Source organism: Pelecanus crispus, unplaced genomic scaffold, assembly GCF_030463565.1.
Source record: "Pelecanus crispus isolate bPelCri1 unplaced genomic scaffold, bPelCri1.pri SCAFFOLD_294, whole genome shotgun sequence".
Taxonomy (NCBI): domain Eukaryota; kingdom Metazoa; phylum Chordata; class Aves; order Pelecaniformes; family Pelecanidae; genus Pelecanus; species Pelecanus crispus.
Genome location: NW_027461367.1, coordinates 19,327 through 37,371, shown reverse-complemented (window position 1 = coordinate 37,371; position 18,045 = coordinate 19,327). Strand labels below are relative to the sequence as shown.

General features: G+C 73.7%; 1 protein-coding gene across 1 annotated transcript; it reads left to right on the top strand.

The window, feature by feature from the left end:
- Nucleotides 1-459: 459 nt before the first annotated feature.
- On the top strand, nt 460-16,888 carry LOC142596969 (neurogenic locus notch homolog protein 3-like). Its single transcript, XM_075727412.1, is given in 11 exon segments — nt 460-560; nt 704-852; nt 2,242-2,455; nt 5,608-5,692; nt 7,831-7,993; nt 9,404-9,708; nt 12,947-13,094; nt 13,319-13,416; nt 16,017-16,070; nt 16,073-16,179; nt 16,738-16,888. Coding segments are annotated over 11 exon segments (1,575 nt in total).
- Nucleotides 16,889-18,045: the final 1,157 nt, after the last annotated feature.

Genomic DNA, 18,045 nt, shown 5'->3' with positions numbered 1-18,045 from the left:
ATGGGTCATGGCGACACGCGTGCCATGGGTTGTGAGGCCATGGGTGCTGGGTGCCATGACCCCTGGGCCCATGGGCGCTGGGTATCTTGGGTCATGGGTGCCATGGGTGCCATGGGTCATGGGTGCCATGGGTGCCATGGGTCATGGGGCCATGGGTTATGGGGCCATGGGGCCATGGGGCCATGGGTGCCATGGGTCATGGGTGCCATGGGTCATGGGTTATGGGGCCATGGGGCCATGGGTGCCATGGGTTATGGGGACACGCGTGCCATGGGTTGTGAGGCCATGGGTGCTGGGTGCCATGACCCCTGGGGCCATGGGTGCTGGGTATCTTGGGTCATGGGGCCATGGGTGCCATGGGGCCATGGGTCATGGGGCCATGGGTGTCATGGGTCATGGGTTATGGGGCCATGGGTGCCACGGGTGCTGGGTGCCATGGGTGCCATGGGTCATGGGGCCATGGGTGCCATGGGTGCCATGGGTTATGGGGCCATGGGGGCCGTGGGTGCCATGGGTCATGGCGACATGCGTGCCATGGGTTGTGAGGCCATGGGTGCTGGGTGCCATGACCCACGGGCCCGTGGGCGCTGCGTGTCTTGAGCCACGGGCCCACGAGTGCCACGATTTCCGGGCGCCACGGAGCCGTGGGTCCCCCCGCGTCCCTCTGACACACCCCCCCCACCCCCCGCCGTGCCCCCCGCAGCTCGGTGGTGACGCTGGAGATCGACAACCGCCTGTGCGCGCAGGCGTCCGACAAATGCTTCCCCGACACCCGCAGCGCCGCCGACTACCTGGCCGCCCTCTCCGCCCTGGAGCGCCTCCAGTTCCCCTACCCCATCAAGGCCGTGCGGGGTGAGGGACCTGCGGTGGCCCCTGGGGACCCCACCCCGGCGTGGGGGCGGTGGCCCCGGTGGTGCCTGCGAGGGCCGGGGGGTCCTGGGGTGGGGCTGGGGGGGTCCGGCGACGGTGGGGTCCCGCCACGTGTGGCGTGGCCCCAGCTTAGGGAGGGGGTGACCGTGTCCCTGGCGTGTGACGTGTGACGTGTCCCTGGTGTGGAGGGGGTCCCGGTGGTGGGCGTGTCCCCTCCACACGGGGTGTCCCCAGCATGCGTGGTGCCCCCACGGGGGTAGCACCGTGATGGTGTCCCAGATGTGCTGGGTGCCCACGGTGCCATCACCCCACGGTGCCCCAGATGTGCTGGGTGCCCACGGTGCCATCACCCTGATGCCCCAGATGTGCTGGGTGCCCACGGTGCCATCGCCCTGATGCCCCAGATGTGCTGGGTGCCCATGTTGCCATCACCCCGCGGTGCCCCAGATGTGCTGGGTGCCCACAGTGCCGTCGCCCCGCGGTGCCCCAGATGTGCTGGGTGCCCACGGTGCCATCGCCCTGATGCCCCAGATGTGTTGGGTGCCCACGGTGCCATCGCCCTGATGCCCCAGATGTGCTGGGTGCCCACGGTGCCATCACCCTGATGTCCCAGATGTGCTGGGTGCCCACGGTGCCATCGCCCTGATGCCCCAGATGTGCTGGTTGCCCACGGTGCCATCGCCCCACGGTGCCCCAGATGTGCTGGTTGCCCACGGTTGCCATCACCCCACGGTGCCCCAGATGTGCTGGGTGCCCACGGTGCCGTCGCCCCGCGGTGCCCCAGATGTGCTGGGTGCCCACGGTGCCATCGCCCTGATGCCCCAGATGTGTTGGGTGCCCACGGTGCCATCGCCCTGATGCCCCAGATGTGCTGGGTGCCCCACGGTGCCATCGCCCTGATGCCCCAGATGTGCTGGGTGCCCACGGTGCCATCGCCCTGATGCCCCAGATGTGTTGGGTGCCCACGGTGCCATCGCCCTGCGGTGCCCCAGATGTGCTGGGTGCCCACGGTGCCATCACCACGATGGTGTCCCCAGATGTGCTGGGTGCCCACGGTGCCATCGCCCTGCGGTGCCCCAGATGTGCTGGGTGCCCACGGTGCCATCACCACGATGGTGTCCCAGATGTGCTGGGTGCCCACAGTGCCATCACCCTGATGCCCCAGATGTGCTGGGTGCCCACGGTGCCATCACCCTGATGCCCCAGATGTGCTGGGTGCCCCACGGTGCCATCACCACGATGCCCCAGATGTGCTGGGTGCCCACGGTGCCATCGCCCTGATGCCCCAGATGTGCTGGGGTGCCCATGTTGCCATCACCCCACGGTGCCCCAGATGTGCTGGGTGCCCACGGTGCCATCGCCCACCCGCAGGTGACAAGCTGCCCGAGGAGCCGGCCGCGGTGCGGCTGCTGCCGCTGGCGGTGGTGGGGGGCGTCTTGCTGCTGGCCATCGCGGTGCTGGGGGTGCTGGTGGCCCGGCGGCGGCGCGAGCAGGGCACCCTCTGGGTGCCCGAGGGCTTCAGCCTGGCCAAGGGCGGCAACAGGGGCCGGCGGGAGCCCGTGGGGCAGGACGCCCTGGGCATGAGGTGGGGGCCGGGGGGCTCCGGGGGGGCCGGGGGAACTGGGGGGCTCTGGGGGGGCTGGGGGGGTCCAAGTGGGGGGGGCTCTGGGGGGTCCCAGGGCAACTGGGGGGGCTCTGGGGGGTCCCAGGGCAACTGGGGGGCTCTGGGGGGGGGGGCCAGGGCAACTGGGGGGGCTCTGGGGGGGGGGCCAGGGCAACTGGGGGGGCTCTGGGGGGGACCGGGGGAACTGGGGGGACTCGGGGGAACTGGGGGGCTCTTGGGGGGCTGGGGGGGGTCCAAGTGGGGGGGGCTCTGGGGGGGTCCCAGGGCAACTGGGGGGCTCTGGGGGGGGGGGGCCAGGGCAACTGGGGGGGGCTCTGGGGGGGGCCAGGGCAACTGGGGGGCTCTGGGGAACTGGGGGGCTCTTGGGGGGCTGGGGGGGGGTCCAAGTGGGGGGCTCTGGGGGGGGGGCCAGGGCAACTGGGGGGGCTCTGGGGGGGGACCGGGGGAACTGGGGGGACTCGGGGGGAACTGGGGGGCTCTGAGGTGGCTGGGGGGGTCCAAGTGGGGGGGGCTCTGGGGGGTCCCAGGGCAACTGGGGGGCTCTGGGGGGGGGGGCCAGGGCAACTGGGGGGGCTCTGGGGGGACCGGGGGAACTGGGGGGACTCGGGGGAACTGGGGGGCTCTTGGGGGGCTGGGGGGGGTCCAAGTGGGGGGGGCTCTGGGGGGTCCCAGGGCAACTGGGGGGCTCTGGGGGGGGGGGGGCCAGGGCAACTGGGGGGGCTCTGGGGGGGGGCCAGGGCAACTGGGGGGCTCTGGGGAACTGGGGGGCTCTTGGGGGGCTGGGGGGGGTCCAAGTGGGGGGGCTCTGGGGGGGGGGCCAGGGCAACTGGGGGGGCTCTGGGGGGGACCGGGGGAACTGGGGGGACTCGGGGGAACTGGGGGGCTCTGGGGTGGCTGGGGGGGTCCAAGTGGGGGGGGCTCTGGGGGGGTCCCAGGGCAACTGGGGGGCTCTGGGGGGGGGGCCAGGGCAACTGGGGGGGCTCTGGGGGGGACCGGGGGAACTGGGGGGGCCGGGGGAACTGGGGGGCTCTGGGGGGGGCTGGGGGGGTCCAAGTGGGGGGGGGCTCTGGGGGGTCCCAGGGCAAACTGGGGGGCTCTGGGGGGGGGCTCGGGGGAACTGGGGGGGCTCTGGGGGGGGGGCCAGGGCAACTGGGGGGGCTCTGGGGGGGACTCGGGGGAACTGGGGGGGCTCTTGGGGGGCTGGGGGGGGTCCAAGTGGGGGGGGCTCTGGGGGGTCCCAGGGCAACTGGGGGCTCTGGGGGGGGGGGCCAGGGCAACTGGGGGGGCTCTGGGGGGGGCCAGGGCAACTGGGGGGCTCTGGGGAACTGGGGGGCTCTTGGGGGGCTGGGGGGGGTCCAAGTGGGGGGGCTCTGGGGGGGGGGCCAGGGCAACTGGGGGGCTCTGGGGGGGACCGGGGGAACTGGGGGGGCTCTGGGGGGGCTGGGGGGTCCAAGTGGGGGGGGCTCTGGGGTGTCCCAGGGCAACTGGGGGGCTCTGGGGGGGGGCCAGGGCAACTGGGGGGGCTCGGGGGGAGCTGGGGGGCTCCAAGTGGGGGGGGGGGTCTGGGGGGTCCCAGGGCAACTGGGGGGGCTCTGGGGGGGGGGCCAGGGCAACTGGGGGGGCTCTGGGGGGGACCGGGGGAACTGGGGGGGCTCTGGGGGGGCTGGGGGGTCCAAGTGGGGGGGGCTCGGGGGGGGGGGGCCAGGGCAACTGGGGGGCTCTGGGGGGGGCCGGGGGAACTGGGGGGGCTCGGGGGGGGCTGGGGGGTCCAAGTGGGGGGGGCTCTGGGGGGGGGCCAGGGCAACTGGGGGGGCTCTGGGGGGTCCCAGGGCAACTGGGGGGCTCTGGGGGGGGGCCGGGGGAACTGGGGGTGCTCGGGGGGGGCTCTGGGGGGGCCGGGGGAACTGGGGGGCTCTGGGGGGGCTGGGGGGTCCAAGTGGGGGGGGGGTCTGGGGGGTCCCAGGGCAACTGGGGGGCTCTGGGGGGGGCTCGGGGGAACTGGGGGGGCTCGGGGGGCTCTGGGGGGGCCGGGGGAACTGGGGGGCTCTGGGGGGGCTGGGGGGGTCCAAGTGGGGGGGGGGTCTGGGGGGGGCCGGGGGAACTGGGGGGGCTCGGGGGGAGCTGGGGGGGTCCAAGTGGGGGGGGGGTCTGGGGGGGGTCCCAGGGCAACTGGGGGGCTCTGGGGGGGGCTCGGGGGAACTGGGGGGGCTCGGGGGGGCTCTGGGGGGGCCGGGGGAACTGGGGGGCTCTGGGGGGGCTGGGGGGTCCAAGTGGGGGGGGCTCTGGGGGGGCCAGGGCAACTGGGGGGCTCTGGGGGGGGCCGGGGGAACTGGGGGGGCTCTGGGGTTCTGGTGGGGGTCCAACTGGGGGGCTCGGGGGGGGGGGCGGAGGGACTGGGGGGCTCCGGGGGGTCCCAGTGCATCTGGGGGGGCTCTGGGGGGGGCCAGGGCAACTGGGGGGCTCTGGGGCTCAGGGGGGGTCCAACTGGGGTGGGCTCTGGGGGGGGCCGGGGTAACTGGGGGGGCTCTGGGGGGTCCCAGTGCAACTGGGGGGGCTCTGGGGGGGGGGCCGGGGGAACTGGGGGGGCTCTGGTGGGGTCCAACTGGGGGGGGCTCGGGGGGGCCAGTGCAACTGGGGGGGCTTGGGGGGGGGGCGGGGTAACTGGGGAGGCACTGGGGGGTCCCAGTGCAACTGGGGGGGCTCTGGGGGGGGGGGGCAGTGGAACTGGGGGGGTGATGGGGGGGGTCCCAGTGGAACTAGCGGGGGGTGAGGGGGGGGGGGCTGGTGGAACTGGGGGGTCACTGGGTGGGGGGCCCATGGAACTGGGAGGGTGATGGGGTGGGGGTGTGGTGGAACTGGGGGGGGCTCTGGGGGGGGTCCCAGTGCAACTGGGGGGGGCACTGGGGGGGGGGGGCGGTGGAACTGGGGGGGCTCGGGGGGGGGGGTCCCAGTGCAACTGGGGGGTGATGGGGGGGGTCCCAGTGCAACCGCGGGGGGGGGGGGGGGGGGGGCACTAGGGGGGTCCCAGCTCTCCCTGAGGGTGGGGGGGGCCCTGTCCCTGCCCCCCCCATAAGTAGGGTGGGGGGCGCCCAGCTCACACCCGCGCCCCCCAGGACCATGGGGAAGGGGGGGACCCTGATGGGTGAACCCTCGGAGGAGTGGCTGGGGGGCGGCTGCCCCGAGGCCAAGCGGCTCAAGGTACTTGGGGGGCACGGGGGGGCACTGGGGGGGCACTGGGGGGGCACTTGGGGGGCAGGGGGGCACTGGGGGGCAGGGGGGCACTGGGGGGGCACTGGGGGGGCACTGGGGGGCACTTGGGGGCAGGGGGGGCACTGGGAGGGCACTGGGGGGGCACTTGGGGGGCAGGGGGGCACTGGGGGGGGCAGGGGTGCACTGGGAGGGCACTGGGGGGCACTTGGGGGGCAGGGGGGCACTGGGGGGGCACTGGGGGGGCACTGGGCACTGGGAGGCTGGGAGGGCACTGGGGGGGCACTTGGGGGGCAGGGGGGCACTGGGAGGGCACTGGGGGGGCACTTGGGGGGCAGGGGGGCACTGGGGGGGCACTTGGGGGGCAGGGGGGGCACTGGGGGGCACTTGGGGGCAGGGGGCACTGGGGGGGCACTGGGAGGGCACTGGGGGGGCACTTGGGGGGCACTGGGGGGGCACTGGGAGGGCACTGGGGGGGCACTGGGGGGGCACTGGGAGGCACTTGGGGGGCGGGGGGGCACTGAGGGGCACTTGGGGGGCAGGGGGGCACTGGGAGAGCAATGGGGGGGCACTTGGGGGGCAGGGGGCACTGGGGGGGCACTGGGAGGGCACTGGGGGGGCACTTGGGGGGCAGGGGGGCACTGGGGGGGCACTGGGAGGCACTTGGGGGGCGGGGGGGCACTGAGGGCACTTGGGGGGCAGGGGGGCACTGGGAGAGCAATGGGGGGGCACTTGGGGGGCAGGGGGCACTGGGGGGGCACTGGGAGGGCACTGGGGGGGCACTTGGGGGGCAGGGGGGCACTGGGGGGGCACTGGGAGGCACTTGGGGGGCGGGGGGGCACTGAGGGGCACTTGGGGGGCAGGGGGGCACTGGGAGAGCAATGGGGGGGCACTTGGGGGGCAGGGGGCACTGGGGGGGCACTGGGAGGCCACTGGGGGGGCACTTGGGGGGCAGGGGGGCACTGGGGGGGCACTGGGAGGCACTTGGGGGGCGGGGGGGCACTGAGGGGCACTTGGGGGGCAGGGGGGCACTGGGAGAGCAATGGGGGGGCACTTGGGGGGCAGGGGGCACTGGGAGGGCACTGGGGGGGCACTTGGGGGGCAGGGGGGCACTGGGAGAGCAATGGGGGGGCACTTGGGGGGCAGGGGGGCACTGGGGGGGCACTGGGAGGGCACTAGGGGGGCAGGGGGGCACTGGGGGGGCACTTGGGGGGCAGGGGGGCACTGGGAGGGCACTGGGGGGCACTTGGGGGGCGGGGGGGCACTGAGGGGCACTTGGGGGGCAGGGGGGGCACTTGGGGGGCAGGGGGGGCCCTGTAACCCCAGCCCAGGCACCTTCGGGGATGGGGGGGTCCCGGTACCCCCATATCCAGGCACCGGTGCGGGGGGTGGGGGGTCCTGGCACCGGCACCCCCAGGGGCGGCAGCCCCCCTGCTCTGGGACCCTCATGGGTGGGGGTCCCCAGCACCCTCATGGGTGGGGGGGGGTCCCAGCACCCCCATACCCCAACACCGTCATGGGTGGGGGTCCCAGCACCCTCATGGGCAGGGGTACCAGCACCCCCCCACCCAAACACCCTCATGGGCGGGGGTCCCAGCACCCCCATGCCCCAACACCATCACGGGTGGGGGTTCCAGCACCCTGGTGGGTGGGGGTCCCAGCACCCCCATACCCCAACACGGTCACGGGTGGGGGTCCCAGCACCCTCATGGGTGGGGGTCCCAGCACCCTGGTGGGCGGGGGGTCCCAGCACCCTCATGGGTGGGGGGTCCCAGCACCCCCATACCCCAACACGGTCACGGGTGGGGGTCCCAGCACCCTCATGGGTGGGGGTCCCAGCACCCCCATACCCCACCACGGTCACGGGTGGGGGTCCCAGCACCCTCATGGGTGGGGGTCCCAGCACCCTGGTGGGCGGGGGTCCCAGCACCCTCATGGGTGGGGGTCCCAGCACCCCCATACCCCAACACGGTCACGGGTGGGGGTCCCAGCACCCTCATGGGTGGGGGTCCCAGCACCCCCATACCCCACCACGGTCACGGGTGGGGGTCCCAGCACCCTCATGGGTGGGGGTCCCAGCACCCTCATGGGTGGGGGTCCCAGCACCCACTGGCCGGGTGCCCGGGCAGGCGGAGGCGGTGGGCGCGGCCCCCCAGGACCCCGTTGACTGCCGGCGGTGGACCCAGCACCACCTGGTCGCGGCCGACATCCGCGTGCCCCCCGCCACGGCCCTGACCCCGCCCCAGGGCGACGGCGACGCCGACGGCGTGGACGTCAACGTTCGCGGCCCAGGTGGGGCCGCAGGGGGTCCGGAGGGTCCCGGGCTCCGTGGGGCGCGAGGGCGCTTGGGGGGCGGCGTGGCCATGGGGGGGCCATGGCTGTGGGGCAGGTGGGAGGGACTTGCCATGGGGGACCACCATTGGCATGGGGGGGCCACCGTGGGGCCAGGGAGGGCGGATGTGGGGCACGGGGGGCACCGTGGGGCCAGGGAGGGTGGATGTGGGGCACAGGGGGGGCACTATGGGGCCAGGGAGGGTGGATGTGGGGCACAGGGGGGGCACTGTGGGGCCAGGGAGGGCGGATGTGGGGCATGGGGGGCACTATGGGGCCAGGGAGGGTGGATGTGGGGCACGGGGGGCACTGTGGGGCCAGGGAGGGTGGATGTGGGGCATGGGGGGCACTATGGGGCCAGGGAGGGTGGATGTGGGGCATGGGGGGCACTATGGGGCCAGGTGGGGTGGATGTGGGGCACAGGGGGGGCACTGTGGGGCCAGGTGGGGTGGATGTGGGGCACGGGGGGCACTGTGGGGCCAGGTAGGGTGGATGTGGGGCATGGGGGGCACTGTGGGGCCAGGGAGGGCGGATGTGGGGCATGGGGGGCACTATGGGGCCAGGGAGGGTGGATGTGGGGCATGGGGGGCACTGTGGGGCCAGGTAGGGTGGATGTGGGGCACAGGGGGGGCACTATGGGGCCAGGGAGGGTGGATGTGGGGCACAGGGGGGGCACTATGGGGCCAGGGAGGGTGGATGTGGGGCATGGGGGGCACTATGGGGCCAGGTGGGGTGGATGTGGGGCACAGGGGGGGCACTGTGGGGCCAGGTGGGGTGGATGTGGGGCACGGGGGGCACTGTGGGGCCAGGTAGGGTGGATGTGGGGCATGGGGGGCACTGTGGGGCCAGGGAGGGCGGATGTGGGGCATGGGGGGCACTATGGGGCCAGGGAGGGCGGATGTGGGGCATGGGGGGCACTATGGGGCCAGGGAGGGTGGATGTGGGGCATGGGGGGGCACTGTGGGGCCAGGTAGGGTGGACGTGACCTATGGGGAGGGGGGCACTGTGGGACCTTGTAGGATGGAGGTGACCTATGGGGGGTCGCCGTGGGGCCAGGTAAGGTGGATGTGGGGCATGGGGGCTCACCAAGGACATGGGGGTCACCATGGGGCAGGCAGGATGGACGTGGGGCACGGGGAACCACCATGGACCTTGTAGGGCTGGTGCGGGGACGCTATGGGGCAGACAGTGGGCACGGGGGTCAGCGTGGGGCCAGGACGGACGAATCCGGAGCACGGAGGCCGCTGGGGCCGTGGAGGGCACCACGGGCATGGGGAGGGTCCTCAAGGCCCCACCCCCGGTGGGTGATGTGGGGCAGGAGCCCCCCGGGGCACCTGCTGACGCCCCCCCCCCCCCCGCCCCGCCCCACAGATGGCTTCACGCCACTGATGCTGGCCTCCTTCTGCGGGGGGGGCCCGGAAGCCGAGGTGGCTGAGGACGAGGAGGGTGACGACGGCTCGGCCGGCATCATCGGCGACCTCATCGGCCAGGGCGCCAGCCTGGGCGCCCAGACGGACCGAACGGGCGAGACCGCCCTGCACCTGGCCGCCCGCTACGCCCGCGCCGACGCCGCCAAGCGCCTGCTGGACGCCGGCGCCGACACCAACGCCCAGGACAACACGGGGCGCACGCCCCTGCACGCCGCCGTCACCGCCGACGCCCAGGGCGTCTTCCAGGTGAGGGCACCCGGCCCGGCCGTGGGGCGCCCGGCGTGGGCATGGGGCACCTGGCGTGGCCGTGGGGTGACCGGCATGGCCATGGCACCCAACACGGTCATGGGGCACCCAACATGATCATGGGGTACAGGGTGCTGCCGTGGGGCACCCAACATGATCATGGGGCACCCAACATGGTCATGGAGCACCCAACATGATCATGGGGTACAGGGTGCTGCCGTGGGGCACCCAACATGGTCATGGGGCACCCAACATGGTCATGGGGCACCCAACATGATCATGGGGTACAGGGTGCTGCCGTGGGGCACCCAACATGATCATGGGGCACCCAACATGGTCATGGGGCACCCAACATGATCATGGGGTACAGGGTGCTGCCGTGGGGCACCCAACATGATCATGGGGCACCCAACATGGTCATGGGGCACCCAACATGATCATGGGGTACAGGGTGCTGCCGTGGGGCACCCAACATGGTCATGGGGCACCCAACATGGTCATGGAGCACCCAACATGATCATGGGGTACAGGGTGCTGCTGTGGAGCAGCCGGTGTGGTCATGGGGGACCCAAAATGATCATGGCATAAGAGGGTGCTGCTGTGGGGTGCCCAGCATGGTTGTGGGGTGACCAGCATGGCCATGGGGCACCCAACATGGTCATGGCGTAAGAGGGTGCTGCTGTAGGGCACCCAGCGTGGCCGGGGGCACCCAGCATGGGCATGGGGCACCCAACATGGCCATGGTGTAGAGGGTGCTGCCATGGGGCACCCAGCGTGGCCAGGGGCACCCAGCATGGGCATGGGGTGAAGGGTGCTGCCATGGGGCACCCAACATGATCATGGTGTAGAGGGTGCTGCCATGGTGCGCCCGGTGTGGCCATGGGGCACCCAACATGGCCATGGGGCACCCAACATGGGTATGGGGCACCCAACATGGCCATGGGGCACCCAGCACGGGCATGGGGCACCCAACATGGCCATGGGGCACCCAACACGGCCATGGGGCACCCAGCATGGGCATGGGGCACCCAACATGGCCATGGGGCACCCAACATGGGTATGGGGCACCCAACATGGCCATGGGGCACCAAACATGACCATGGTGTAGAGGGTGCTGCCATGGTGCGCCCGGTGTGGCCATGGGGCACCCAACATGGCCATGGGGCACCCAACACGGGCATGGGGCACCCAACATGACCATGGGGCACCCAACATGGCCATGGGGCACCCAACATGGGTATGGGGCACCCAACATGGCCATGGGGCACCCAACATGGCCATGGTGTAGAGGGTGCTGCCATGGGGCACCCAGCGTGGCCAGGGGCACCCAGCATGGGCATGGGGTGAAGGGTGCTGCCATGGGGCACCCAACATGATCATGGTGTAGAGGGTGCTGCCATGGTGCGCCCGGTGTGGCCATGGGGCACCCAACACGGCCATGGGGCACCCAACATGACCATGGGGCACCCAACATAGCCATGGGGCACCCAACATGGGTATGGGGCACCCAGCACGGGCATGGGGCACCCAACACGGCCATGGGGCACCCAACATGACCATGGGGCACCCAACATGGCCATGGTGCACCCAACATGGGTATGGGGCACCCAACATGACCATGGGGCACCCAACACGGCCATGGGGCACCCAACATGGCCATGGGGCACCCAACACGGCCATGGGGCACCCAACATGCCCATGGGGTACAGGGTGCTGCCGTGGGGCAGCCGGTGTGGTCATGGGGGACCCAAAATGATCATGGCATAAGAGGGTGCTGCTGTGGGGTGCCCAGCATGGTTGTGGGGTGACCAGCATGGCCATGGGGCACCCAACATGGTCATGGCGTAAGAGGGTGCTGCTGTAGGGCACCCAGCGTGGCCGGGGGCACCCAGCATGGGCATGGGGTGAAGGGTGCTGTCATGGGGCACCCAACATGATCATGGTGTAGAGGGTACTGCCATGGTGGGCCCGGTGTGGCCATGGGGCACCCAACACGGGCATGGGGCACCCAACATGGGTATGGGGCACCCAACACGGCCATGGGGTACCCAACATGGCCATGGTGTAGAGGGTGCTGCCATGGTGCGCCCGGTGTGGCCATGGGGCACCCAACACGGGCATGGGGCACCCAACATGGCCATGGGGCACCCAACATGGCCATGGGGCACCCAACACGGGCATGGGGCACCCAACATGACCATGGGGCACCCAACACGGGCATGGGGCACCCAACATGGGTATGGGGCACCCAACATGACCATGGGGCACCCAACATGGGTATGGGGCACCCAACATGACCATGGGGCACCCAACATGACCATGGTGTAGAGGGTGCTGCCATGGTGCACCCGGTGTGGCCATGGGGCACCCAACATGGCCATGGGGCACCCAACATGACCATGGGGCACCCAACATGACCATGGGGCACCCAACACAGGCATGGTGTAGAGGGTGCTGCCATGGTGTGCCCGGTGTGGCCATGGGGCACCCAACATGGCCATGGGGCACCCAACATGACCATGGGGCACCCAACATGGCCATGGTGTAGAGGGTGCTGCCATGGTGCGCCCGGTGTGGCCATGGGGCACCCAACATGACCATGGGGCACCCAACATGGCCATGGGGCACCCAACACGGGCATGGGGCACCCAACATGGCCATGGGGCACCCAACATGACCATGGGGCACCCAACATGGCCATGGTGTAGAGGGTGCTGCCATGGTGCGCCCGGTGTGGCCATGGGGCACCCAACATGGGTGTGGAGTAGAGGGTGCTGCCGTGGGGCACTGCCATGGGGCTTCCTCCACGGCCATGGGGCAGGGGCGTGACATCACGCCAGAACGCCAGAAACGGCCATGGGGCACCGCCATGGGGCACCCGGCCACCGCCATGGGGCGCAGGGTGCTGCCGTGGGGCACAGCTACGGGGCTCCCTCCACGGCCATGGCGTGCCCAGCTTGGCCGTGGGGCAGAGGGTGATGTCACGGAGCACCAGAAGCAGCCATTGGGCGTGGGATGCTGCCATGGGGCAGCTGGCACGGCCGTGGGGCACAGGGTGCAGCCGTGGGGCACAGCCACGGGGCTTCCTCCGCGGCCATGGGGCAGGGGCGCGACGTCGGGGAACGCCAGAAGCGGCCGTGGGGCGCGGGGCGCTGCCACGGGGCAGGCCCCATGGCCGTGGGGCGGCGCCCCACCCCCCCCCCCCCACCCGGGTTGTGCCCCCCGCCCTGCCCCACAGATCCTGATCCGTCACCGCTCCACGGACCTGGACGCCCGCATGGCCGACGGCTCCACCGCCCTCATGCTGGCGGCCCGGCTGGCGGTGGAGGGGATGGTGGAGGAGCTCATCGCCTGCCACGCCGACGTCAACGCCGTCGACGAGACCGGTGTGGGGCACCCCCCAAAAACCAGGGGGCTGGGGGGGGCCTTGGGGGGGTGGGGGGCATCTGAGGGCATGGGGAGGGTCGTGGAACCCCCCAAGCTGATGGGTGCTGTGGGGCGGGAGACACCCCCCCCCCCAGGTCAGGGGGTGCTGGGGGGCTGTTTTCGGTGGGGGGAGGGGTGCTGGGGGGCAGGGTCTCACCCCACACCGCCCCCCCCCCCCCCCCAGGGAAGTCCGCCCTGCACTGGGCCGCCGCCGTCAACAACATGGAGGCGACGCTGGCGCTGCTGAAGAACGGGGCCAACAAGGACATGCAGGACAGCAAGGTGGGGCGGGACCCCCAACACCCCCCCGGGACCCCCAACACCCCCCCCGGGACCCCCAACACCCCCCCCCGGGACCCCCCGGCACCCCCCAACTGGGACCCCCCGGCACCCCCACCTGGGACCCCCCCAGCACCCCCACCTGGGACCCCCCAACACCCCCCCGGGACCCCCAACACCCCCACCTGGGACCCCCAACACCCCCACCTGGGACCCCCCCGGCACCCCCCCGGGACCCCCAACACTCCCCCGGGACCCCCGGCACCCCCCAACTGGGACCCCCCAACACCCCCACCTGGGACCCCCCCGGCACCCCCCCGGGACCCCCAACACCCCCACCTGGGACCCCCCGGCACCCCCACCTGGGACCCCCCGGCACCCCCCCGGGACCCCCAACACCCCCCACCTGGGACCCCCAGCACCCCCCAACTGGGACCCCCAACCTGGGACCCCCCGGCACCCCCCACCTGGGACCCCCAGCACCCCCACCTGGGACCCCCCGCCACCCTGAGCCCCCAGCTGGGACCCCCTGACAGGGAGCCCCCGACTCCCCCCAGCTGGGACCCCCCTGACACCCCCCTGACAGGGACCCCCACTGCCCCATTGCCCCCTGCCCCCAGGAGCTGCCCCACTGCCCCACTGCCCCATTGACCCCCCTGCCCCACTGCCCCCACTGCCCCATTGCCCCCTGCCCCCAGGAGCTGCCCCACTGCCCCACTGCCCCCACTGCCCCATTGACCCCCCTGCCCCCACTGCCCCCCCTGCCCCCACTGCCCCATTGACCCCACTGCCCCACTGACCCCACTGCCCCATTGACCCCCCTGCCCCACTGCCCCCACTGCCCCATTGCCCCCTGCCCCCAGGAGCTGCCCCACTGCCCCACTGCCCCCACTGCCCCATTGACCCCCCTGCCCCCACTGCCCCCCCTGCCCCACTGACCCCCCTGCCCCCACTGCCCCCCCTGCCCCCACTGCCCCATTGACCCCACTGCCCCACTGACCCCACTGCCCCATTGGCCCCAGGAGCTGCCCCCTCCCCCCTGCCCCCAGGAGCTGCCCCATTGCCCCCTGCCCCTCTGCCCCATAGCCCCTGCCCCATAGCCCCTGCCCCCCCAGGAGCAGACCCTGCTGTTCCTGGCCCCACAGCCCCACAGCCCCCCAGCCCCTGCCCCACAGCCCCTGCCCCCCAGCCCCCCAGCCCCTCCCCCCAGGAGCAGACCCTGCTGTTCCCAGCCCCATAGCCCCCCAGCCCCATAGCCCCCAGCCCCATAGCCCCCCAGCCCCCAGCCCCACAGCCCCTCCCCCCAGGAGCAGACCCCGCTGTTCCCAGCCCCCCAGCCCCATAGCCCCCCAGCCCCCAGCCCCACAGCCCCTCCCCCCAGGAGCAGACCCCGCTGTTCCCAGCCCCATAGCCCCCCAGCCCCATAGCCCCCCAGCCCCATACCCCCCAGCCCCACAGCCCCACAGCCCCCCAGCCCCACAGCCCCATAGCCCCCCAGCCCCCCAGCCCCCCAGCCCCAGCCCCACAGCCCCTCCCCCCAGGAGCAGACCCCGCTGTTCCCAGCCCCCCAGCCCCCCAGCCCCCCAGCCCCCAGCCCCAGCCCCACAGCCCCTCCCCCCAGGAGCAGACCCCGCTGTTCCCGGCCCCCCAGCCCCCAGCCCCCCAGCCCCCAGCCCCAGCCCCACAGCCCCCCAGCCCCACAGCCCCATACCCCCCAGCCCCCCAGCCCCACAGCCCCTCCCCCCAGGAGCAGACCCCGCTGTTCCCAGCCCCCCAGCCCCCCAGCCCCCCAGCCCCCAGCCCCAGCCCCACAGCCCCTCCCCCCAGGAGCAGACCCCGCTGTTCCCGGCCCCCCAGCCCCCCAGCCCCATAGCCCCCCAGCCCCCCAGCCCCCCAGCCCCCAGCCCCAGCCCCAGCCCCACAGCCCCTCCCCCCAGGAGCAGACCCCGCTGTTCCTGGCCCCATTGCCCCATTGCCCCATAGCCCCCCAGCCCCCAGCCCCACAGCCCCCCAGCCCCAGCCCCACAGCCCCTCCCCCCAGGAGCAGACCCCGCTGTTCCCGGCCCCCCAGCCCCCCAGCCCCCCAGCCCCATAGCCCCCCAGCCCCCCAGCCCCCAGCCCCAGCCCCAGCCCCACAGCCCCTCCCCCCAGGAGCAGACCCCGCTGTTCCTGGCCCCCCAGCCCCCCAGCCCCATACCCCCCAGCCCCCCAGCCCCACAGCCCCTCCCCCCAGGAGCAGACCCCGCTGTTCCTGGCCCCACAGCCCCCCAGCCCCATACCCCAGCCCCATAGCCCCCCAGCCCCACAGCCCTTCCCCCCAGGAGCAGACCCCGCTGTTCCCGGCCCCCCAGCCCCCCAGCCCCCCAGCCCCATAGCCCCCCAGCCCCACAGCCCCCCAGCCCCAGCCCCAGCCCCACAGCCCCTCCCCCCAGGAGCAGACCCCGCTGTTCCCAGCCCCATAGCCCCCAGCCCCCCAGCCCCCCAGCCCCAGCCCCACAGCCCCTCCCCCCAGGAGCAGACCCCGCTGTTCCCAGCCCCATAGCCCCCCCAGCCCCATAGCCCCCCAGCCCCATAGCCCCCAGCCCCACAGCCCCTCCCCCCAGGAGCAGACCCCGCTGTTCCTGGCGGCGCGCGGAGGGCGGCTGCGGGGCGGCGCGGGGTGCTGCTGGCGCACGGGGCCAGCGCCGCCATCCCGGACCAGCTGGAGCGGCTCCCGCGGGACATCGCCCGCGAGCGGCGGCACCGCGACCTCGAGCGGCTGCTGCAGCCCCCCGCCCCCCGCCCCCCCCGCCGCCCCCCGCCCCGCGCCCGCCGCCCCCCGCCGCCGCCGGGCCCCGCCGCCTGGGGGGGGGGGGGGGCGCGGGGGGCGGGGCGCGGGGCGAGAAGCCGGGGGGCCAGCGCTCGCCCGGGGCGCGGAGCTCGGCCGCGCCGCCCCCCCCGTTCGGCCCCGGCCCCCCGCCCCCCCCCGCCGCCGCCGGGACCCCCCCTCCTCGCGCTCGGGGCGCCGCGGGGGGGGGGGAGGGGGCGGCGGGCGGGGGGCGGGGGGGCCCCTCCCCCCCTTCGGCGCGGGGGGCGTCGGCTTCGAGTGGCGGAGCCCCGCCCCTCCCCCCCCCGCGCCGGGGCCGCCCCCCGCCTTCGGCCCCGCCCTGCTCCTGCCCCGCGGCCCCGGGGGGCGCCCCCCGCCCCCCTCCCCCCAGGACGGGGGCCCCCCCCGCCCCGCCGCCCCCCGCCTCTGCCGGGCCGCCGAGGAGCCCCCCGCGGCGGGGGGGGGGCGCCTTCCTGGGGGTGCCCTGCGAGCACCCCTACCTGACCCCCTCCCCCGAGCCCCCCGAGCACTGGGCGAGCCCCTCCCCCCGGCCGCCCCCTCCCCGAGCGGGCCGAGGCCACGCCCAGCCCGGCCCTGCTGGGGCCCCCCCAAACCCAGCTGCCCCCCCCGCCGCCCGAGCAGCCCCCCAAAATGCAGGCCTTTGCCTGAGGGGCGCCCCCCCCCCCCCGAGGGACACCCCCGAAACGGGGGACACCCCCAGGGACACCCCCAGGGACACCCCCAAACTGGGGACACCCCCGAAACGGGGACACCCCCAGGACACCCCCAAAGTGGGCACCCGAGGGACACCCCCCCAAGGGACACCCCCGAAACGGGGACACCCCCAGGGACACCCCCAGGGACACCCCCAAACTGGGGACACCCCCGAAACGGGGACACCCCCAGGGACACCCCCAAAGTGGGCACCCGAGGGACACCCCCGAAATGGGGACACCCCCCCAACTGGGGACACCCCCAGGGACACCCCCAAAGTGGGCACCCGAGGGACACCCCCAAACTGGGGACACCCCCGAAACGGGGACACCCCCAGGGACACCCCCAAAGTGGGCACCCGAGGGACACCCCCCCGAGGCCCCCGAAACGGGGACACCCCCAAACTGGGCACCCGAGGGACACCCCCAAACTGGGGACACCCCCAGGGACACCCCCCAAGGGACACCCCCAAACTGGGCACCCAAGGGACACCCCCAAACTGGGGACACCCCCAGGGACACCCCCAAAGTGGGCACCCAAGGGACACCCCCCCAAGGGACACCCCCAAACTGGGGACACCCCCAGGGACACCCCCGAAACGGGGACACCCCCAAACTGGGGACACCCCCGAAACGGGGACACCCCCAAAGTGGGCACCCAGGGACAGCCCCCCAAGGGACACCCCCAAACTGGGGACACCCCCAAAGTGGGCACCCAAGGGACAGCCCCAAACTGGGGACACCCCTGAAACAGGGACACCCCCCAGCGGGGGACACCCCCAAACTGGGGACACCCCCAAAGTGGGCATCCAGGGACACCCCCCCCAAGGGACACCCCCGAAACGGGGACACCCCCAAAGTGGGGACACCCCTAAAGTGGGCACCCAAGGGCCACCCCCACACACATGGGGACACCCCCAGGGACACCCCCAAAATGGGCACCCAAGGGACACCCCCCCCACATGGGGACACCCCCGAACCGGGGACACCCCCAGTATGGGGACACCCAAAGGACACCCCCAAACTGGGGACACCCCCGAAGTGGGGGCACCCAAAGGACACCCCCAAAAATGGGCACCCAAGGGGCACCCCCAGTATGGGGACACCCCAGGG